The 22732-nt window shown below is 44.9% G+C and overlaps 3 protein-coding genes across 10 annotated transcripts; 2 read left to right on the top strand and 1 right to left on the bottom strand.

The window, feature by feature from the left end:
- Positions 1-11: 11 nt before the first annotated feature.
- Positions 12-763, top strand: LOC135144035 (uncharacterized). Its single transcript, XM_064075970.1, has 2 exons — positions 12-259; positions 308-763. Exons 1-2 carry the CDS (start codon positions 85-87, stop codon positions 733-735), a joined length of 603 nt encoding a protein of 200 aa, XP_063932040.1. The 5' UTR covers positions 12-84; the 3' UTR covers positions 736-763.
- Positions 721-1574, bottom strand: LOC135144033 (small ribosomal subunit protein mS26). Its single transcript, XM_064075969.1, has one exon. The coding sequence runs from the start codon at positions 1400-1402 to the stop codon at positions 764-766; it is 639 nt and encodes a 212-aa protein (XP_063932039.1). The 5' UTR covers positions 1403-1574; the 3' UTR covers positions 721-763.
- A 1096-nt stretch (positions 1575-2670) lies between these two features.
- Positions 2671-17267, top strand: Rim (Rab3 interacting molecule). Of its 8 annotated transcripts, none has more exons than XR_010282961.1 (17): positions 2671-3021; positions 6275-6479; positions 7322-7605; positions 7681-7952; positions 8536-8774; positions 9741-9954; positions 10009-10182; positions 10544-10840; positions 10895-11316; positions 11376-11920; positions 12525-12763; positions 12859-13035; positions 13226-13373; positions 14720-14934; positions 14983-15122; positions 15182-15527; positions 15627-17267. XR_010282961.1 is itself a non-coding variant. In XM_064075904.1 (17 exons), exons 1-17 carry the CDS (start codon positions 2912-2914, stop codon positions 15627-15629), a joined length of 3837 nt encoding a protein of 1278 aa, XP_063931974.1. In that variant the 5' UTR covers positions 2671-2911; the 3' UTR covers positions 15630-17267. The 8 variants fall into 8 exon arrangements, 3 of the variants coding, with proteins under 3 accessions (XP_063931974.1, XP_063931977.1, XP_063931978.1); XR_010282960.1 differs by lacking the exon at positions 13226-13373 and adding an exon at positions 13947-14091 and having other exon boundaries at positions 12841-13035; XR_010282959.1 differs by having other exon boundaries at positions 12841-13035.
- Positions 17268-22732: the final 5465 nt, after the last annotated feature.

The following is a 22732-nucleotide window of genomic DNA, read 5'->3' as shown; positions in this document are numbered from 1 at the left end:
ACTAACTTTTTTGGTTGGTATTAGAGTGGTGCACTTGATGACAGACGAAATAGATGACATTTATACCCACGTGCTAACCTCAAAATGGTAGAAGTAAACACAGAAGAGCCTTCGTTATCAAAGACACCCACAAAGCCCCCAAAAAGGGGCATAATTTACCTATCAACCATCCCGCCGTACATGAACGTGACTAGAATTCGCGAAGTTTTCGGCGAATTTGGTAAAATTGGACGTGTTTATTTGCAACTCGCAGACTCAGGTATATAGAGTTTATGTAACGATTTTTTGGGCTCACACTTAATTTCAGAAATCAGAAATGACAAAAAATCGAAGAGAAAAGTGGCCAAGAAGTTCACGGAGGGCTGGGTGGAGTTTGAACGTAAATCAGTAGCCAAAAAGGTTGCTCTTCTTTTAAATAACACACAAGTCAGCACCCGAAAAAAATCGAAACAGTACGACTGCATTTGGAGCATCAAGTATTTGTCTAATTTCAAGTGGACGCATTTACACGAACGGTTAGCATATGAAAAGGCTGCTAGACGGCAGAAACTGCGTGCCGAGATTCAGCTAGCGAAAAAGAAAACCACTTTCTTCACCGCAAATTTGGATAAGAAGAAGAAAGGAAAGACGAATGTTAATAAGGAGTTGGAGAATATTGATGACAGTAAAGAGGCGCCAATGGAGACAAATGAAGAGGATGATCGAACAGAATTCTTACAGTCACTGTTTTCATAGCTAATTTATTACATTTTTACACTTAAAATTATTGTTTTGCCTTAACAGCATCCGCCGACATGGTTTCCCGTCCATAAATCCTATTCCCGTCTAAATCAATCGCAAAATTATAATCCACAGGATTATTAATAGCTCTCTCTATCACTTCATCTAATTGCTCTGGAGTGATTAAACTAGCAACCGCTTGTTTCTCCTTTCGTACGATTTCCTCAGCTTGCTCTAACTCTTCCGCACGTTGCCTCAAGACCTCCGCTTTGCGATTTTTCGAAAACTCGATTTCTTCTTGCAATTCTTTGGCAATTCGCACTTCTCTTTCTTTTCTTATCTGCTCGTTCCACTTATCGTTGATACTCGAACACCTCGCAAAATCCTCTTCGAATGCTTTTTTCAATTGTTCGGTGTCGGATTTTGCCTGTAACTGAACGTTGTATCGATTGGTTAAATATTGTTTGATTGACTTCATAGCCGTTCGGTAATTATTGAAAAGTCGTAAAACTTCTTTGTTTTCTTCTTCCGGATATTTAATTCTTTCAGGAATTTTAAACATTTTGCTTTTGGCGGTGGGCATCCAACGCGGTTTTCGGGGCTTGCGCGCCCACCGGACAGTTTGATGGTTGTGCAGGCTTACGGGTTGGAAAAGTCGGAGATTAGAAAGTAGACGTAGCATGGCAGAATTGGCGCTTTGAGGGTTTAGTGGGAGAAAAAACTCAAAAAACTTATTTGGAAAATTGGAGTGACATAACCTATGTCGGCGTGTTTTGACTTTTGAGTGACCTTACCAACATAACGTTATTTAGGGTCTTTAGGTGAAGTTACTAAATTAGGGACAGAAAAGGGGAGAACTATTAATTAAGAGAATTTTGTGGAATTAAATATTTTAAATTGATAGAGGAGATACAGGAGCTCTTCTAGTGGGCCAGACAAAGTAAAATTCAGTTAGTAATTACTGCATCAGTCTACATTCAAATGTATTAGAATTTTGCACACTCAAATGTCAAAGAATATGCTCAGCACGAAAAATTCCCAAGTGTGCGCATTTATATTTAATGGGTTACGGTAATTTTTTTAGATTTATAAATTTTTGGAAAATTTTAAAATTATGTATTTAGGTTTTTTGACCCATAAATTCTAAAGTTGCACGACCAATTAGCTGTCCAAGGTCGAGTTCTGTGTTTAAATTATGGCACTAATGAATGCCAACATAAAAAAAGAAATCAATATATTATTGTGAAGTTGGTTGCCTAATTATCGTGACTATTTTGATGCAAGTAAGTACATTTTTATGAATCTATCCACTTTCTAATGCATATTTATTATATTTTGTCCGTGTAAGTGCGGTTTTAGTAGAAACAGGGAGGAAAGTAACGCTGTATTTGACGTTTCTGCCCCATATGAAAGCTTCAAACCCTCGTTTATGTTCTAATTTTATTTATAAAAGGTTAAAATCGCACGTAACCTCAAACCACGTGTGTTACTCAAGCTGTACTTCGTTACGGATGAGAAAGCAATCTTTTCTGTTTGCTTTAGACACATTTTTTTGCGTTATGTCAATTTACAAGAAAATGGTCGCTTTAGCTCCAAAAATATGCAATCCGCTTAAGATCCAAGCTTTAACGAAGGACCTACAGAGGTCTCTATCAGTGACGCTAACGTCATACCATTCAATAAGCGCAGCGGCCCCCATCTAGCCCCGCAAAATTCACTTACTCGCAAGCCCAGCGCTAGTCCTTCGCTTCGCAGTCCTCTCCGAGTTCCATTTTCGTCGGCGACGTCTCTCGGCAAATCTGGCGGATGCGCCGGGCCACGTCTCCGAGCCCGAGGTCTTTTCAAACCGCCGCCGCCCCCGGTGCGCACGCGCGCCGCGCACCCTCCCTCGCTCCGGCGCCTGTCCCCCGGCCCGAATCAATACCGCAATCTCGTGACGTCACGCCGCCACCGGCCTCCCATTGGCGCGCCGTTAACTCATCCTATTATTTATTAAAGGTACATGAATGGGTAATTGCTGTGTGTGTGATATTTGGCCGGACGACGGCTGATCGAGGCAAATCGCAATCGCCCAAATCGTGCAGTGCGGGTGTCGAGTGCGAGGAGTGCCCTGTGCCCCTGCCCTTGCGATGAAGCCGCGGCGCGACCGCGACCTAGGGTAGTCGGAGCACCATGTCCGGAAAGGGCTAGGATGGAGGAAGGGCCGGATCTGTCTCACCTCACTCCCGAAGAGCGGGCCATCATCGAGTCCGTCATGGTCCGGCAGAAGCAGGAGGAGGAGCGCGAGCAGGAAATCATGAGGTAAAGGTCGGGGGGCCAACATATGGTGCGATGGGACGGGAACATGTGCGGGGTGCGTGGCGGGGCGGCCAAGGGCCGTCGAATTCGGGGCCCGAGCTGAGGGATTTTTGCCATATGGAGGGCTAGGCGAAATGGGGGCGTCTTGGAAGCGGCGGTCAAGATTGAAATTATCGGGACGGTCGGAGATATCAGATGACAGCTGTCAAAAGAGATTCTAATCTTGACGTTGTAATACAAGCTGAGACAGAAATAGAAAAGTGCTGAAACACACTTTCTGGAAAAAAGGGAATGTAGCGTCTTGTGGGTGTTTCGCTGAAAACTTATCCCCCTTCTTTGAAAATTCGGAACACCTTATTACTTGACTAAAAATATTATAACACTGTTAAAGACAAGTGCCAAAAAACTGTCATGAAAACGTCTTCATAAACATGTAAATCAGATTTTGCTGTTCTATTCAGTTTTCGATTTCTTCAAGAATAAAGAAAAACATCTAACAAATTCTTTTAAAATATGCCCGATCATGAGATACAGTCGAAATATCGTTTACATTTTGTGCAGCCCTTAACTACGAGAAGATGACGTTTAAATGACATCGGAAGATTCAAGCCATTGGTCGATTCTTGATATAGACCACTGTTAACTTTATAGATTATATAATATATAGAATATATATAATAATACAAAAATTGCAAATACGTTTATTTGTTAAATTAATGTCCAATGTATGGTGAGGATGTGCTAAAATGTGAGGCTAGAGACAAGCAGCCTTGGACCGGATCGGTCGTGAAACCATGAGAGTGGTTCGTGTTTCTTTTCTTGTTTGCTAGGAACGCACAAAACCCGACCAATGATTTTCATTGTTCCTGTTGTGTTTTCACCAAATAACAAAATTTTCAAACATTTTTTAATACGTTTTGCCCGAAAATTTTGCAAAACTGCGTTTTTAAATAATTTTTTTAACGAACTGTGCATTTAACAACGCTATAATATTTTTATGCTGTTTTTTCAAATGTCAATAGCTATTTTTATAAACAAAAAATATATAGAAGGGGATGTGTTTTAATCGAACAACCTACGTAAAGTGGAATAAATAACCGTGAAAATCTGTACACGGTTGGACAACGACAACGACATATTAATTACCATAATTACCTTTTGTTTCCATAGTAGATATTTTTCAAAAAAGACGCCTTTTTCATTATATTATAATAGATCCTTTAATTACCTCCCACATTTCATTGTCAGGTAGGAGCATGGGGTGTCACGGAATTTTCCGAGTTTTAATTTTATTTTTAAGTTTGGAATTAAATTACTACGTTTACGTAAATTTAAAGATTAAATAGATTTTCAGTACTCACTAACAGTAGAGAGCTTTGCAAGAACTTTCTATACATACAAAACAAAAATATCTCGAAGATAACAAATTATACGCGAAGATGTTAAAAAAATTAAGATTTGGTTGGCAAGCACAGGCTCAATACATGTTCAGGGTTTCATCGTTAATACAAAAACATAATCATTAATTATGTTGTAATTCACGACCGTTGCTCACTAAATTTAAGGAACTTCCATTTGCACTTTATTTTCATCACAATGATTTTTGCTTTGTATTTTCAGTAGCATATGCCTTGCTGCATTTCGATATCTTCTTGTATTTTATACCTTGATAATTTTTTCTTTAGATTATGATGTTTTAAATTATTTATTCCCGAAAATATTTTTTAACATTTATTTTCACCTCATTTGTAATATCGATTTAAAGTAGAGAGAAAAAAAAACGCACAAAATTCATAAAACGACGATCTGTTCGCGCAGAGACAGTAGAAAAGATCTAAAAAAGTCTATAATTTATAGAACAAATTACAAACTTCATTTTCGGCTAGTCAGACTACCGCACGCTGCTATGGCGACGCCATGACCTCGTTTTCTTTTTATAAATTTTGCTTTACTAACTTTGTTCTTAGAGCTTTCAAAAATAACCCAGAATTCGCGACCAAGGTGTGCAGAAAATAAGACGTTTTTTGTTACATTAAAACAAATTCTCAGCTGGGTACCACTGAATACTTTGCGTTGCATTGTGTATCAAACACAGAAACCAAATACGGTTAAAGATTTAATCATTTTGTTTGGCACTTAACGTGATAGCGGTCCAAAGATGGTTTAACAAAAAAATTTCTTATTCAGAAAATAATTATATTATTGAAAAAATATATTAGGTAAAAATTAATACATTTTATAAATTTTAGAAAACTCTAGTTTTTATGTTTCACGAGTCAGTGTTTTTTACTAATAATCCTGAAATTATATATCAAGGGAGAATGGACCAGGCAACATGCCTTGATTTCTTTTTTAAATACACATACAAATGTCAATTGAGCACGGCATCGAGATCTAGATGTCTAAAACATCACGAGAAAAATATTAAATCTCTTATTTTTAGCTATCAATGTTTGATTATACTGTGCTTATATTAAATATATTATTTCCAGCTTTTTCCAACCTGTGTATTTTTTCAGTTCTTTAATTCTATCCGATTTCATCGATTTATTATTATCTAAATTTATTTTTCTTAACATTTTACAGAAATTTACAGTTTGTAATTTTTCGTTGAAACATCCTGTATAGCACATTTCAAACGAGCTTGTTTGTCAAAAGCACTGCTTAAATTTTAGTTAAATATCCAATCTGTGATGACTTGTTAAACACATGTCAACAGTATATTTTATGGGGGCAGTTTAATTTATGGATAATAAATTCCTAATGAAGAATCAGAATTTAATTTATCAAGTATTCATTTCTGATGCGTACAAGCCATAAAAATATAATTTCATGTCATTTTTCTTCTGATTAAGTTCATTGCTGTTGACAACGGAAAGTTTTGTAGTTAATAATGGTCCTGCGCTAGATAAAACGACAATTTTAATAAATACGCTTCATATCTGACAAAACGATTCCAGCCGCATCCATTAATCTGAATACACAGATATGTGGTGCGTGAAATAAAAAAAAAAACAAATTAAATTAAACAAGAAATAGAACAAGAGATTACTAAAATATAGAACGCTTCAGTAAATTGGTCAACAAATATCGTCTGCATGTTTCGTGGAGACACGGAAATTTAAACTTAGCATTTGGAATTTAGTGTCCCGGCGCCTCCACCATTCTCTCTATTTAGCAAGTGTTCAGTTATCCTCCAACGTCACCCTCTTTCCGATTTCAACCTCCACAATCACTCTCTCTCTTCCTCCTCCAGACGCAAAGCCGACGAAGTCCACATCCTCGAGGAGACGATACGCGCCCGCAACGAACAACACAAGAAGGCCGGCATCGAGCTGGACGCCACCTGTCACATCTGCCTCAAGACCAAGTTCGCCGACGGCGTCGGCCACCTGTGCAACTACTGCTCGATCCGGTGCTGCGCCCGCTGCGGCGGCAAGGTCACTCTCAGATCAAACAAGGTCAGTTTTGCCTACCGACCATCCGTCTGGACAATATGTAGGTATTTACACCCATTGACGGAAGACCCGGGCCGGGAACGACGAACGCGTGGGTTGCCCATTGTGTGGGGGACTTACGTCATGCTTACCGGACGTGACGCGACGTATTGATTCATCCCCACTAAGAAATTTCGCGCTTTTTCACTAACATATCATTCAGATTTGCGGATTTTTCGGGCGGTGGGTGGGCGCGTGGGGCGGCGTGTCTCGAGGAGTGGTGTCCGAAGGAGGGGGCGGGGGGGCGCCAGAAGAGGACGAGGACGAGGAGGTTTCGGATGCTGGGTGCCTGACTGGAGATGACATTATCTAAAACGACCTGTATTTTTTGTTATTTTTGATGTGGGATAAAGTCAATAATGTGAGAGTTTATGAATTAGGAACAGGGGCGTCCGCAGAATCTTTTTGGAGGGGCACTCGTTCGCGTCAGATCGTCTGAAGGCCTTGTTTCTCTTCAATATTTTGTCTGTTTCAATATTTCAACAGTTTTTAAAATCTTAATGAACCCCCTTCTGCTCTACCCACGCACGCCAGGCCATGTTTTGCAGGATCTCTTCAGAGGGGCATTCATTTGTGCGGGCCTTCCCACGGCCTTCCTTATCTTGGTGTCTCTATTAGGGTTCTCCTTTCGGGAAATTCCGCTTTTTTCTTGTAATATGTCGTCTCCCCGACGCCCACGCCCGAGCAAAGCTCAAGACCGTCCTCGGCGAAAAGTCGGTCATCACGTACGTTCACCGTGCCGCAGATAACAAAATTAATAAACGATACCACAAAGCAAACAAGTGAATGCGTCACTGTGTTTCCAGGTGGTCTGGGTTTGCATACTATGCAGGAAAAAGCAAGAGCTGCTCAGTAAGACCGGGCAATGGATGCTGACCGGGCCGAACGCGGGGGACGCGGACCTCACTCCCATCCAGCAGGCGCCATCCGACAAGAGACCTAAGCTAGAGCGGGCGCATTCGGCGGCGGAGAAGGAGAACCAACCTCTGCAGAGGTCCGGCAGCGTGCTGCGGCGGCAGTACTCGGAGCAGGAGCCGCGCACCCCATCTTGCGAACGCTACAACCCGCAGTACAACGAGGACGACCCTCGGTACTCTCCCTGTAGTAGTCTTCGTTTATAGTACGGTAGTGCGCCGAGCGTCCGTCTCACGGTGTCCGTTCGCAGGTACTACCAGGGCGAGCTCGAGGGCCTCATGCGCACGCATCCGCACCTGGTGCCGCGGCGGTACCCGGACCCCGAGCCAGAACCCCTGCCCATGGACATCCCGGCGCGGATGCCCTCGACGACAAGTGCCAACAAGAAACACAAGCGCAGCGGCTCGACCAAGAAACACCAGCACAATCCGCAACCGCAACTGCAGCGCTCCTTCTCGAGCTCGGAGGAGGACCTCAAGTCGACGCCTGAATACGGCAGCGACGACCGCGACAGCGAGAAAGGTAAGCCGTAGGCTCTGTGCGCGTTCGAAAAACTCGAAACTCGAGGGTCATCGTAAGGTTGTTGCTCCCATGATTTTAGACTCGACAGCTGTTTTCCGATCTTCCTGTAGATGTTTAGTGATTTTTATTTAAATTTGTTAGTTAAGGAAGCACTGATGTAAGTTGTGCCGCTGCCGCGCCTTTGTCTGTGTTCTTGACAGGATTTCATCTGTTTACATTTGCAGGAGTTGCCGACAGAGATAAAGTTGTCTCAGATAGATTGAGCCGGCAAGCGATACTCGACGAGAAAATCAAAAAATTCTTGGCGGTGAGACTTCAGACTTCTTCAGAATTGGTCGATGTTGTTTCTCTGCATGGTCGTGTTCACGCAGCTTGCGCACTTTTCTTCTTGCATCCGAGAGTTTTTTTAATAGCGAGTCTCGGCGGGACGAGGAGGCGCGGAAATCGGGAGGAGACCGACGCGGCGAAAAACGGCCTGAATCCCGGAGGCCGTTTTTCGCTGCGCTCTCCTCGGAGCGGAGCCCCACGGCCACCGGTAAATTCCCGAATGCTCGTGGCGATTTTTGAGCACTACCCTGTTTAGGAGGCAACGGAGACTGGCCTCCCCTAAGCCACTATATCGTCGCACCTCAGCATAGGCCTCTGCAGGACGTAACCGCCGACAATAGATGTTTCACGGAGAGGAGAAAGAAGACGGTGAGATTTGACCAACACGAGAACTGGGACAGGCAAGGATCGCAGGACTCCCACAGGGATTCGGGCATTGACACTTCTTCCACCTTCACCTCCAGCGAGGATTCCACTCGCGGAGACGTGCCCAAGGTGCCTATTCGATTCACAATTGTGTTGTTTGCCTATTAGACACGTTAGAGTAGACCCTTGGCAGTAGACAAAAGCAAATTCTTTGATGTAGAACGACTCTTCCGGCGAGGACAACGAAAATGATAACGTTCGAGAGGTGCCAATCGAACGACCTCGTTCATTCTTCGGAACAGAAAATTGTTACGCGCGTTTTGCCACATCTCGGACCCTTATGCCCTCCTCCTCACTCCCCCGAATTTTATGCGACATCTCTCGTGCGTTATCACTTTCGCGTCCAAAGTCAAGTTTCTTGGCGGTCGTGGAAGAAATAATGCTAGGAGCGACGGCAAAATTCTTAAGCAGACTTGTAAGTACCAGCTATATCTGTCTCCCTCTTTTACTTTGGAGATTCTTCAAAGCATGGTTAAATTTTGATTCGTTGATGACCTAATCTGAAAACTTGCCGAAACCTTGAGATTATTCTTTTCTTTCTCTACATAATCTGCGATGCATGGCTTTGCATTATTTCAATGAAATTCTGTGTGTTTCTCATTTTAGTCTAGAATCATTGATCCGCGAACATAAAGCCGAGACGTTTCGACTGCCAAAAAATACATTATATGGGTCACGGAATAACTCCCTTTTTGTAACGCAAGAACACTATCCATTGTGTCGTCCACTTTACCAAACAAGACGTTCGTTCCCTAATAAATAGAACCGTTAAAAAAAAAATAGCAGCCTAAATAGGCCACACCGTCGCGCCGGCGGCCGCTTTATTTTTTCTCCAGAACGACCCATATAATAAATATCCGAAAGTAGAGCAAGTCCTTGTATGCGTGCATTCCGTCACTTCGAAAACTTGGAATAGTCCCAAAAACCCTTGGCAATTTGGCCGTAGTCACATTTCCACTTTCATCACGAAATTTATCGTTGCAGTATTCATCCAGCACTAGTTTCTCCCCAATAACATTTTTTTCTCTTAATCAGCACCCCCTATCGTGGCAAGTCTCTGCCGACGGTAGCCGGATGATCGGCCACATGATCCTACGAAGAAACGCCAGAGAGACGACCGGTTCGAGCGCAGCCATACTCGGCCTTAAAGTAGTAGGAGGCAGGATCCTCGAGAACGGCCTCAGGGGTGCCCTGATCGAGAAGGTGAAGAAAGGCAGCATCGCCGACATCGAGGGTCAGTTGCGGCCGGGTAGGTCATCATCACTCATCACTCACTGTCAGGATCTGAGCTGTTTTCGTGCAGGTGACGAGGTGATCGAGTGGAACGGCCGCGTCCTCCAGGGTAAAACATATCAAGAAGTGGCCGACATCATCGCCGAGAGCAAGCAAGAGGCCAACGTGGAACTGATAGTATCTCGTAGTATGGGTAGTAGACGTGCCGCCCAAGCGACGTGGAGGCAATCTATGGCACACAGAGGTACGATCGAGTCTAGAGAAACCAAAGTCTGTTCACGTTCAGCGTTCGGCTGAATTTGAACAGAAGAGTAGTGCCACCGATTTAGCGTAAGTGGCGTGAGCTTAAGCACCATACTACACACCAAAAAACCATATTTGACACTATAGCGCACCTACAAAAACCACCCGACACGACTTTTTCTTCTTCTCTATGTGTGAATGTCCTGTACCCTTAGCGTAGTTAACTGTAATGGGAGCAACAACTGTGTGTGTTTACGACTTATGGTGTTGAAATATGGTTTAGAGATCGATATGGAGCGATCGACATTGCGGTTTGTCTTGTGGTGGTGCGACGTGTTTACGTTTCGTCTCCCCTATCCTAGGTCAGAGCGGCCAGTGGCACCAGGAGGTCGAAGGCTACGAGCGTCCGCACGTCCTCGTCACGTCGCCGGGCAGTCCCGAGCGGCCGCGGCCGAGTCCGGCCCTGGCGCCGAGCGTCGGAGGGCGGATCCAGATCCGGCTCGGATTCGACCCCACCACTCTGCAGTTGCTGGTCACGATAGTGTGCGCGGCGGGACTGACGCCTCGCTCGCCTCACCAGCCCCGGAACCCCTACTGCAAGCTCTTCCTCCTGCCCGACCGGTCGGAGAAGTCCAAGCGGCGGACCCGCACCCTCGCAGGTGAGTCTCCGGCGTCGCGCATCCCCTAAACCGCAACCGTGCTGCCGCCCCCAGGGACGACCGAGCCCATGTGGAACCAGACCTTCGTCTACTCCGGCCTTCGCAGAGCGGACCTCCGTCAACGCGCGCTCGAGATCACGGTGTGGGACTATGTGCGTTACGGCGCCAACGATTTTTTAGGCGAAAGCATAGTGGAGTTGTGGCCTTTGGACGAGCAGCCGACTTGGCGCACCCTCGGACCGCACGAGGAGGTCGCTTTGACGCCCAGCGAACACCTCTCGCCGCCCAGCACCGGCTCCCGCTTCTCCGACTCGGACACGCCGTCCGAGTGCGAGATCGACGGCGGACGGGAGAGGCGCGGCGCCGACGGGGCAAGCGTCAGCAGCGTCGGAAGCTCGTCGTCGCCGCCCAACGAGCGAAAATCCAGGAGAGACCAAGAGACGATGAACGCGTACGCCACGCAAGGATACCGACGCGTAAGTATGCCCCGCGCCGCTTCCGCCGCCCCCACTATGCCTCGTTCGCCACTTTGCAGAGCGGCATGTCGGGCCAGCGCTCGCACTCCGCCGCCCCCTGCGACTCTCCCAGCGCGCACATGTCGCGCTCCCGCTCCAAGTCGCCCAGGCGCTCCGCCACCGACCACCGTTCCCTGTCGCCGCCCATCGCCGTCGCCGATTACCCGCCAACAACTTACGTCGTGCCTCGTTTCCAATCCCGCTCGGCGACGGCAACCCCGACCGGCTCGCCGAAGAAACGTCAACTGCCCCAAGTGCCCCAAGCGCTGGCGAGAGCCCTCCAGGAGCGCGTCGCTCAAGACCTCGACCAGGACAGGAAGCACAGGATGCGCTACGTCCATACGTACAGGAGCACGGGCGCGGGATGGGAGCGGCGGTACAGTGGACTGAGTGACAGTGATTTGGCGAACCATGCGCGGGTCTCGAGGAGGGGACAGTCGCCCGAGAGGGACAGGGACCCTTTGGGGTTGGGGGATTTCGACAGCGACATGGAGTCCGTGGCGTCGGTGACGAGTAGTGCGTTCTCCACACAATCGGAACGGCCGAGGGGCACCAAGACGATCAGGTAAGACACGTAAGAGAAAAGTCTCGTTTTCGCAGTAGAACGGGCCGAGGATGCACCCGAGGTGATTTTCTCTATGTGTGTGGGCAACACGTGTCTTTTGCAGAAGCGACGAGGTCTTCGACGGTGCGCTAAAGGCTCTCTTGGCCGTCCAAAACCGCAAGGGCGCCATCCGCCACAAAAACAAAAACCCGCTAGTATATTACAACCTTTTCAGACACCAAAAAAAACCCTGTAAGCTAAAACCCAAGTATCGTTTGTTGCCCGATTCGCTAGATTTACCTGTTCGCGAAGTCCTCCAGGTCGACGAAATCTCTCGTTCCTCGTCCGTCGAATCTTTGTCGGAAGAACCTTCCTCCCTCAAGTCCCTCATCGAAAAAGTCCGCACCGAAATGATAAACGATCGCGAGCGTTCGCCTCCCTTGGCACAATGTCAAAATCCGGACGCCGATTCCCCAGACAAAGAAAAAATTCCGGAGCGACGCCAGAGCGTCTCCTCCGTAGAAAAACTCTTCAATTTCGTTAAGATCCCCAAAAACAAAAAGTCGGTGTCGTTTCTTGTAGAATCAGACGCTAGCGATGACCCTAACGCTTCTATTCCTGCTAGTACCGAATATGGAGGAGGCAGCGACCGGTACGGCTACACGACAGGCCACCGAACGGCGGCGCCGAGGAACTCGAGGGACAGGGGCCAGGACCTGAGGGAGCCGATGGAACCCATCGACCCGCATCACAACCACCACCACCACCATCATCACCATCACCACAACAGGGAGAGCAGCATAAAGAGAGGGCAGTTCACTAGGAGCCTGTCGAACACGGAACCGCCGCCCGACGAGAAAGCAGGTAAGGACGAGGAAGACGCGCTCGTCGTCGAGCCGCCGTCGAGTCCGGGATCGCATCTCACCTCTGATGCTCTTTAGATTTTCACGCAATTGCAGATGGTAGTCTGAGCGACACGGCCGTGGGCCAGATGCACGGCCTGGAGGTGCCCCAGAAGGAGATCGCGAGGAAGGAAAGCCAGCGGGAGAGGGAGAGGGAGAGGGCGGACCGGCAGGCCGCGCAGTTCGTCGGCCTCAGTAAAAAGAGTAATTCGACAAGTCAGTTGTCGGCAACAGGTAAGGGCGACGATGAGTTTGATCTAAATCGTGACTCTCTCTACTTTTCTTCCGATTTCAATCGAGACAGCTCTCTGATCCGTGTAGCTTAGTTAAACGTTTAGAATAGTGTAAGTGTGTAAAAATCGATCGAATTGACGATGACGCGTGTAAGCTCTTCCTTTTCTCCTTCCTGACTTTGTCATTGAAGGTCGCAAGCGGCGGATGGGCTTCGGTCGCAGGGGCAAGACTTCGTTCACCGTCCATCGGTCGGAGGAGGTCCTTCCCGGGGACGTGCGACTCTCCAAGCAGGGCTCGTCGGCGTCCAGCGACGGAGAGGGCTCGGCCGACGGCGACAGGTTGACGATGATTTTTCTCGAATGTCCCTTCGATCCCCTCCTTAAAGAGCAAACACGTGGATAGGTACATAGAGAGATGACTAGTAACAATTTGGAGTTTTCAGGGTTGTGTTTTGTAGTTGACATAGTGTTTTCACTCTTACACATAACTTGGTTGCTGAGGATCGAACAGTGGAGAATATATTTGTCGAGCAGACCTTTTTGGTACTTGGCTTTTTCTTAGGGTTCTCAGTTCGAAAACACTCGGTGTGAAATAGAATAGAACGTAATGAGATAGCGTAGCGTGCATACGTAGAATAGACCAACTCTTGTTCTTTTTTATTACTTAAAATGTTCTGCTTGTCCAACTTTGTAGTTTTAGACCGGCTATGCTTGCTGTTAGCCTTTTGGGGCTAGTCGTCGATGTTGTTGTCTCCTGTTGTCTGACGAGTGACGATGACAGTTTGTTTTGATCTGTAAAAATTAACCACTGAACGGGGGGTAGTCAAAATAGCGCAAAGCAGTTTTCACTAACCCTGACGAAATGACTCTGCGAGTAAACGAACCATGACTGACGCAATTTTATGGCTACAGACAGCGGATACAATAGAAAGCGCGTATCCACCAGTAGCAGTATACAACGCTCCCAGGAAGTCGTCCCTAGTTTCCCTACACGCTCGACAGATTGCAGCCAAAGGGCGGCCAGCCTCAACTCCATTTCTAGCTCCGAGGGATCGTCGTAAGTACTCCTATCCCTACCGTCTCCACAACTGCCTCTTCGTCGACCACCCTTGGCTCTTGGCTGCTGTGTTGCATTGAGACGGATCGTTGGGATTGTCGAGCGATTGTTCCCTTTTGCGTCGCACGAAAGGGAACAACCGTCCGGCAAGAGCACAATGAAGCATGATAAATGGTACCTCCCATAACACAGCTTTTGCGTACGTAAGATTGATGGTCGCGTTTGCTCCTCCTGGTCTGGTATGTATCGACAAAATCTTCAGCATGCCTAGATCGGTCGGTCACACCTCATACACCACACCACAACGAAGGATTTATTTTCGCTTTTTTTTCTGCATGATGGCACCACCGTCCGACGGCACGGTTTCAACCACTCTCAACAATCACCAAATTCTCACACACGTAGTCCAGCTGATTGGCCCGGTTTCTTTGACTCTCTCTATGTACATTCTTTGTGTTCTGCTCTTTAAGCTCTACCGATTACCGAAACGAAACCATAGAGTTCAATTTTTGTGTGTATGTTGGGTAGCTTTTTTGTATCTCGATTCGGAACTTTTTCCTTCCCACCAACAAAAAAAAAAAAAAACAACGATCTCGCTGAGCCGAACCTGAGCCTCTGATCGGTATAGGTGGTCGCCGTCCCTGCGGCTGGCGGGCGAGAGCGGCCAGCTGGCGGACTTCATCGACGGGTTGGGGCCGGGCCAGCTGGTGGGCCGCCAGGTGCTGGGCGCGCCGGCCCTGGGCGACATCCAGCTGTCGTTGTGCTACCAGAAAGGCTTCCTGGAAGTGGAGGTGATACGAGCGAGGGGGCTGCAGGCGAGGCCAGGCTCCAAGGTCCTGCCAGGTAAGACGCGCTTGCGGCGCCGACGGATCATCATCGTCTGTGTTGCAGCGCCCTACGTCAAGGTGTACCTGGTGAACGGGAAGAAATGCATAGCGAAGGCGAAGACGTCGACGGCGCGACGCACGCTGGACCCGCTGTACCAGCAGCAACTGGCGTTCAGGGAGAACTTCCAAGGCTGCATACTCCAGGTAGGGGGAAGCGACGATGAGCGTGACTCTCGAATGACTCGAGCGGTTTGGGTTCGCAGGTGACCGTCTGGGGTGACTACGGACGCATTGAAGGCAAGAAGGTCTTCATGGGCGTCGCCCAGATAATGCTGGACGACCTGAACCTGAGCAATATCGTCATAGGATGGTATAAGCTGTTCGGGACGACATCCCTGGTTAGTGGGCCTCCTTCGCTCGGTCTATCTCGACGCAGCTCCATGGCTAGCTTAGATTCCCTCAAGTTCTAACACATTCCATCGCATCACTCCACACACTGTCGTATTTCTCTGTCTCATCATACACTTGTCACTCTCCCATCATACTCATCATCACCGATCCTCGTAGTCTTCGCATTGCTGCCGACGTTAGTTTCCTCCACTTCACTAGGTACGAATGCTGTCTAGTTCTTCACGCTTTTTACATACAGTAGTGTGTCGCTTCTGGGTGTGAGGTGGGCGGCGTTTGTTTGACGCGTTTTCTTTGCAGTGAGAACGATTTCCCGGTTCCTGGGCCGAGGATCCTTGACGACGACTCCGAGAAGCGTCGGAATATTCGCCGGAAGTGCTCGATTGAACATATACATGAGACTATATTCGAGATGAAAGAGGCAGTCCCGGCGAATATTCTTCGTCCGTTCGTACTTTATCAGAGTATTATTCCCTCGTACGGTATGGTGCGGTTTAGACAGTAGTAGCAGATTTATTAAACTAGTAATAGTGTAAAGTGAAGAATATATAAGTGTAGATATGGCGCACACATATAAATATAGTCTCACATAACATCATATCCAAAATATTTGTTATATGACGGCGGGGCGGCCCGGAGAACTACCCCGTGTCTACAGGCTCAGCGGCGTCAGCACGACGACCCGCCGCGAGCGAATCGTGCTTTTCCGGGGTGTCCCGCGCGAAAAAAAAAAATGCTTCATTGGAATTGATAAATTGCTTTTTTACTTGAAAACTAAGTAATGACAAGAAATTAGGTCGTGTTAATGAACTATGTAAATGATAATGACATTGTAGAACTGTATATGAACGTTTAATTGTAACATATAATTTATTCTTGATTGTTGAATTGCATGTGATATAACTTGACATTTTATGTTGTCTGTTTGAATTTCCCGCTTCGATCATCTCCGTTCTGAAGCACAGATGTCGCGACGTTTCCGTTTTGTGTATAATAAACAAGATAACATCGAAAACTGTATTGTAATCGAATCTCGCGGTTCTCTCGTTTTTGTAAGGTTTGTATGAATTTTTAGAAAGCGCGAAAAGGGGGCGCTGCGCGCACGCACTCGCGGCCGACTGAGATTTCGCGAGCGAGACGGGTAGATAGACGACGGGCGGGTGCGCGAAACGCGCCCTTTTCGCGTCGTTTAGACGACGAGAAACGATCCAAATATGCTTCGAAAGCTTTAATCCGCTTGAAACCCAGAGTATATCATACGTAACAACAAGGATATAAGCGATTAACCGTATATTGTATATAAGTTTGAACTTGGTTATTCTAAATTGTAATACACTGCATACAGTTCAAGTGGTTGATTTACGTATTATAAAATATCAATAGTTAGTTTTTCTACGCTGTTCTTTAATAAAAATAAGACATCCACTCCATGGATCATGTTGTATAAACTCCCAGTCGTAACCAAGGTCCGTCAACAGTGTTAATATTATACCTAGTCATACTGTCTGTCGTCGAGATCCCTTATCAATTACTTACTGTGTAGATATTCGCCTTCATTATTATACAAAACTAGTTACTGTTCGCACCAGCCAGCCGCGCCCCGCCCGGTACTCTTCAAAAGAAAGGACTTGTAAATTGCATCAATTGGACTTAAATACGGTCAGTACGGCGGCGGGCTGGCTTGTATGTAAATAACGATTTTGTATCCGCCGACTGTATCGGACCTTGTCGGAGAGAAGAAGAGACGAAAGAAATAGAAACGAGCGCTTGAGACACTTCGGCTACTGAACTGTATTTTAGTGTACGGTCCACTGACAATTGCGCATATCACTGGAAGTGTCAGAAGCGTCCACTGTATGTCCGTCTTGATATGTTCACTCTTGACTGATGTATCCATTTTATCCAAGCCCACGGGCAAGACAATAAATGAATGATCTATCATGGGATGTTTCATTTCGCATTCCGGCCCATCAGATGGGCGGCTTTCGTGCCGGAACGGTGAATCAGTGTCGCGCTCTGCCCAGCGGCGTCACGGATCGCGAGAGGCCCCAGCCGCAACACCCCCCCCCCCCTCGCCGAAATTCCCTTTTCGCCGTCCATTAAACCGATCAGATCGTCCGATCGGATTCTTGTTCTTCGATCGAAGTACGGGAATCGGGACGATCCGTTCCTGCGTGACGCCACTGCCTCTGGCCGAAACGTAAATTGGACAAATTTGGGAGCGGTCGCATGGTGCTAACTGTGAATTTTAGAAGCGACAATGCAGGAACCGGTTTCGATCTGCTCAAATGGGACTTTGTTATTTGTGGAAAGATAACACTATCGACTTTTGTTTGTTCGGTTTTGACTAATTTTTATCGAGACGGGAGCCATGTAAGCCGGGCACCGGCTACTTTCCCATAGATCTGAGACCGTCACCTCGTTATCCAATTATTAACGGGACAGAATTCCGCAAATTAAGATCGGTTTTATGCGCATTTCGTCATTTCGATACAATGTAATTAAGTTTATTACAGTCGCTACGATTTACATTATAATTTTACAGTTGTGAGACCATTAAGATGCAATTATTAGCGAATTTGTGCAGTTTACTTTCGGTCGAAAACAGGTTCCAGGTCTTTGTTTCGTTATTTTTTCTTTTTTTAGATTATTGTTATCTGATAAGCGGCAATTGAATGGTGCTTTGTGATGGCGTCGATAAGGATTTCAAGTTCATAGAATTATTATGGGAACCACACAATTGAAACGAGCTTGCGTAGACACAATGAAAGTTTTTGTTGTACAGATTAATTTTTCCACAAAGAAATTAAAGTAAAACACATAACGACATAAGTTAAAAATAAGTGAAATGTGGAAACCGACTTTTGTTATTGTATGAAATTATCTGATCATGATTGATTGATTAGTGGTGAATTAATCAGACTGAGCTTTGTGTAAAGATTTTCAGATCAAGCTACATTTTTTTACAAATCGAAAAACTGAGATGTGATATCATGGTACAAATTAGAAACTGATAATTTTTTTAATAAAAATTCTGTACTATCTAACAACAAGTAACACGTTGATAAAGTTTAGAGTAACGTAACGTCATAAAAGAATTAATGGAACGTCGCACTTTCACAACTTACTCAACGTTTATAAAAAGTTTTTTACTTGTAAAAACCTTTCATTATGTGCATATTATTTTAAAATCTTCGAAATCGCCAATTTTGTGGTACATGTATATGGTATTTTAGTGCTTTAAACCATTGTTTTGTTGTCATTTATAGAGTTTAGACAAAATACGATCGTTTGATTATCAATTTTTTTTATTTGAAGTCTTCATCTCTCACGGAATCGATACTCACTAGTATATGACCACGGACACAGATGGCGCTCGACGAGTTATATCAAAATAATGGGTACCTTCTGGAGTATCTGTTTTAAATTTCACTGAAGCTGGCTAATAAGGTACGTAGGAATCCATAATAAAATGAGGAAGATTAATAGCTAATGAAACCATTTTCGTTGAACATGTTTTTCATAAACCCACCAAGCGCTTGAAATGTCAAGTATACGAACTTAAATGTAATTACATCCTAAACTAAGCACCTTAGGTTAATTTGCACAAATTAGAAAAGGTCTGAGAAAATTTTAATAGAATAAATTTAAAAAACATACAAGATGTGTCCCAATTGATAAGAGTTTGTTTCCTCACATGGAAGCAGACTTTGTAGGAGCGTGGAATTTTTTAACGAAAACAAAAACAGGTAGAAACAAAAGCTGAACTGCACTTTACTATGACAAATAATCGTAGGTTAACGCCCCGTCAAGTAGTTAACCGTCATTACTTATCGCCTCTAAATACCACCATTGTGAAATCAATTATCATTTCAGAAAAATGTCGAACAACATCGCACCCAAAAACGCATCTTTTTGGCAAAAACAAGAGAAAGTATTTTTGGCAACAGATACCATGTTTGCGATATTCGACGATAGTAAAGACCTTTTTCCCTCTTCGATAATGCCAGTTCCACAGAAATCCATTTATGGTCGATGGAAAGTGTCAGCATTTTTTCGCCTTATCACCGATCAGTCGGCAATAATGGGTGATAACAGATAAGCCATAATTAGCCAACACTCCAGTCTTTAATTGCGAATGTCAGGCAGTCAAGGTCATGCAAGGATGATTGCGCATTTGCGCCCTCTTACGCTTGTGATTACTATTCGCGTCGCCGAAGAATGTACCGTGAACTCACCTTTAGAAACTGAATTTCAATTCGACACACTTAAGAAATTCCGTGCATAATTGGCAAGGTGACGGGTTGGAGTCTATCGGCTCTTCAAATATTACTTTCATCCGCAAGAATCGATTGTCGAAACTGCAATATGCAATAGCGCAAGAGTTGCGAAATGCGACCTGTTTGCACACGGCTAGTGCGATTTACGCAGAGTGGGCGATTTTGGGGCGATTTCTTGAGAGGAGGTCTTGGTCAGGTGTGTTGGTGGTTTAACAGTTAAATACAAACACAAAGAAACCTTGAAAATACAGTCATTATTTTACAAAAAGTGGTGTCAACCAAGTTAACCAGCGAAACGTGGTACCTTCCTTTGTCGTGGTGTCGTAAAAATTTTGGGTCAAGATGAATTCTCGACGAGGAAGGTCCCTTAGGTGTTTGGGACTTAGTTTAAAGCAACTATTAAATTAAGCACATAAACAACAGCTTTATTTCTCCCACAGTAAAAAGCTGTATGTGAATCAACGACGCGAAGTGATACTTACTTTGTTGCTTGAGAAAGGAAGCTGACTTTCAAAAGCGATAAAATCACTTTGTGCTCAGATGCACACATTATTTTTTCGACAAGTGTGAAATTAATTAATTTCTGTAATTGTCTGTTTTGTTTTGGAAAAGCTGGAGGAAACCTATCGGCAATATTATCACCGACGTTCTTAGGATTCACGCTACGGGAGAAAATTTTTATTCATACTTCGACCACAGCAGAACCTTCCACGTCAGGCAACGTGTCAGGTTTATAGAAATCTTAGCCTTGATTGATTATTTTAAGGGAAGTTTTACGTCCTTAGCACATAAACGTAAAAGTAAAATGTCTTGCACACCATAATTTGAAAAATCTTAAAAATCATTAAACATCGTTGGTTTCAGAAATATAACAATAGGTGGAGCAGGGTAACAAAGAAGTGGAGAAGGAGACAGTGATATACATATTTTTTTTCTTTAAGAAATAATACTACCAATTTTTTAAAACGTGCGGCGTTCACCAAAAATAAAATTTGTCGTACATTAAAAGACACGTAATACTTAATTAAAAAAGAAAGAAAACATGAATGGAAACAATCATGGAATGTAATAATAACAACACCTTTTACTTTGTGCGGCCCATTATGAAAGTTCGCTTAATTATGTGCAACCCAGCAATTAATTCCTGCCATCTGAAAATCGAAAGTGCTCTCGCTCGCATCGACCCGATGGAGCAGGAAATAAAAATCCTCTTCAAACGTCAAGATACTCAAGACTCATTACACTGGTGTCTATTTTCAGAAAACCAAGGCCATAATTGCGCCAACGCTGAATTCGATAGTTAAAAACAAGCCCCACTTCTGTTGACGAACTTTTCCTCGGCGATAAGCGCAACTATCTCTCCTCAAGGCCCTTCCGCCTACCGCGCGGACCTGGAAATCTTCCGAAGCGACCTCTTATCGAAGCCATGTTATTGTATCGATTAAACCCGGCCGCAAAACGTGACATTCGTGTTTTTGAACCTGCGCCACCGCAATTCAATCAACCGCATTGTATTTAAATAACAAATCGAAGGAAGGCCAGAGGTCGAGTCCTACTCCTTTTGCGGCAGTGCGTTTCCCAAAAAAAAAAATCGGCTAGTTACGAAACGCACCAGCGTCTTCTTCGGTGAAAGCCGCGCTGGTTTCGAGAACGAATGCCGCCTCGGAAAATCTCGCGGCTTTTCCGTAAAAATTCGAGTGAAAGCGCGTTTCCCAGGCCCGGATCCGGAACCCGCAGCCGCTTTTTCCCGCAGTTATTTTCTTGCGATTGCAGGCGGGCAGCGGAGTGTGATGGCGCGAAATTCTTGCAAAGAAAGTCCGTTTGCTAATGCGCGAAATATGGAACCGAAAAATGCGGCTCGGTTATGGTTTGTAAACCGGGTAATTGCCCGATCGGTTACTTAATTGGCATCAAGGCAAAAGTGGGAAAACCTGTTGATTGCGCAAACGGCCGCTCTCGAAAATCGACCCAAATACACTTGATCGTACTGATTTTCAAAAACGACCGGCTTGTTTACTCACTGGACCGGGTAGAACGCGTCTGTCGTGGCTTTGGTCCAGGCTAAAGTTGAAAGGGTGCTATGTCTGTGTTCCGCCACGGCAGAAGACGGCTGAAGTACAAATTCAAGCTGTAGATTCCGGCAAACCTAATTTGTATGTTTACTACCCCTTTATTTTGGGATAAACGAAATGACATTGAAAGAAGGGTCAAGTTAATTCGAGATGAGTTACAGCCGAACACTTCCAAAACTGAATATATGTAATCCAACATCAATTTTGGATAGTTTTAAAAAATCCCATCTTAATACAACTAATTTGACGAGCGGAATTCAAAAATATCGCATGTTGGGTGATTCCGGATCCGGATTAAGATTGGGGGCTAGCATCGAAAATTTTTGACCAATCATGGTTAAGGACGTATTTACCGCCATTTCGAAAAAAATGTATAACCAAAAATTATGAAAAAAATCGTCTTTACGAAAGAATGATGGATCTACATATTAGCGAACACAATGGCAAGTCGATACGACGACTGGTTTACGGTTTCAAAATTATTTTTTTTAAATATCTCAAAACTGCAATACTTTATTACTTCCCGAGCGTAAGCTAAGAAAGTATACTTAATCGAGCCATACGGCGACTGGCTACTTTCATGTTTTCTCGACATTTCATGGCCTCTAGACTAGAGTACGAAATAGGTCCTCGTTTCCGCCAGAAATTACCGTACCGATTCTTGTCAAATTTTGTATGTATCTTAGGAATATCATCTAGATGGTAAAACGCTAATCAAAATTTGTCTGATCATCATATGTAGTAAACGTTATTTAGATTTTATAAAATAACGTACTCCTCCACTTATGCTTCATGAATCCGTGTTGAGTTTTACTCTTGCCGTTTTTGAAAAAAAAATCTAAAATGTATAAAAAACGTATAACATTTGCAATTTAACTTTGCAAACGTTTTAAGTATATCGGGAACACAATTTTGAAAGTGCTGGAGGACAGGTCAAAAATTTCATAGAAGGGAGGTTACTAAAAAACTGAGACTTTCGTAATATTTACGTCAAAGACTAAACGTGTTTGTGATAATTTCTAGCCACGCTAAGGTGTCTAGAATCTTGTAGTTG

The sequence above is a fragment of the Zophobas morio genome, unplaced genomic scaffold (assembly GCF_036711695.1).
Source record: "Zophobas morio isolate AGI-343-1 ecotype UQ-CSIRO unplaced genomic scaffold, CSIRO_AGI_Zmor_V1 ptg000081l, whole genome shotgun sequence".
NCBI classification, from domain to species: domain Eukaryota; kingdom Metazoa; phylum Arthropoda; class Insecta; order Coleoptera; family Tenebrionidae; genus Zophobas; species Zophobas morio.
Note: the sequence above shows the minus strand (reverse complement) of the source record. Positions and strands in the feature narration are given on the sequence as shown.

Coding starts and splice junctions, on each gene's coding strand:
- LOC135144035 (XM_064075970.1), top strand. CDS start 85: ATGGTAGAAGTAAACACAGAAGAGCCTTCGTTATCAAAGACACCCACA. Junction 260..307: donor TTTGCAACTCGCAGACTCAG/GTATATAGAGTT, acceptor ACTTAATTTCAG/AAATCAGAAATGACAAAAAA.
- LOC135144033 (XM_064075969.1), bottom strand. CDS start 1,402: ATGCTACGTCTACTTTCTAATCTCCGACTTTTCCAACCCGTAAGCCTG.
- Rim (XM_064075904.1), top strand. CDS start 2,912: ATGGAGGAAGGGCCGGATCTGTCTCACCTCACTCCCGAAGAGCGGGCC. Junction 7,606..7,680: donor TACAACGAGGACGACCCTCG/GTACTCTCCCTG, acceptor GTCCGTTCGCAG/GTACTACCAGGGCGAGCTCG. Junction 14,935..14,982: donor AGGCTCCAAGGTCCTGCCAG/GTAAGACGCGCT, acceptor TCTGTGTTGCAG/CGCCCTACGTCAAGGTGTAC.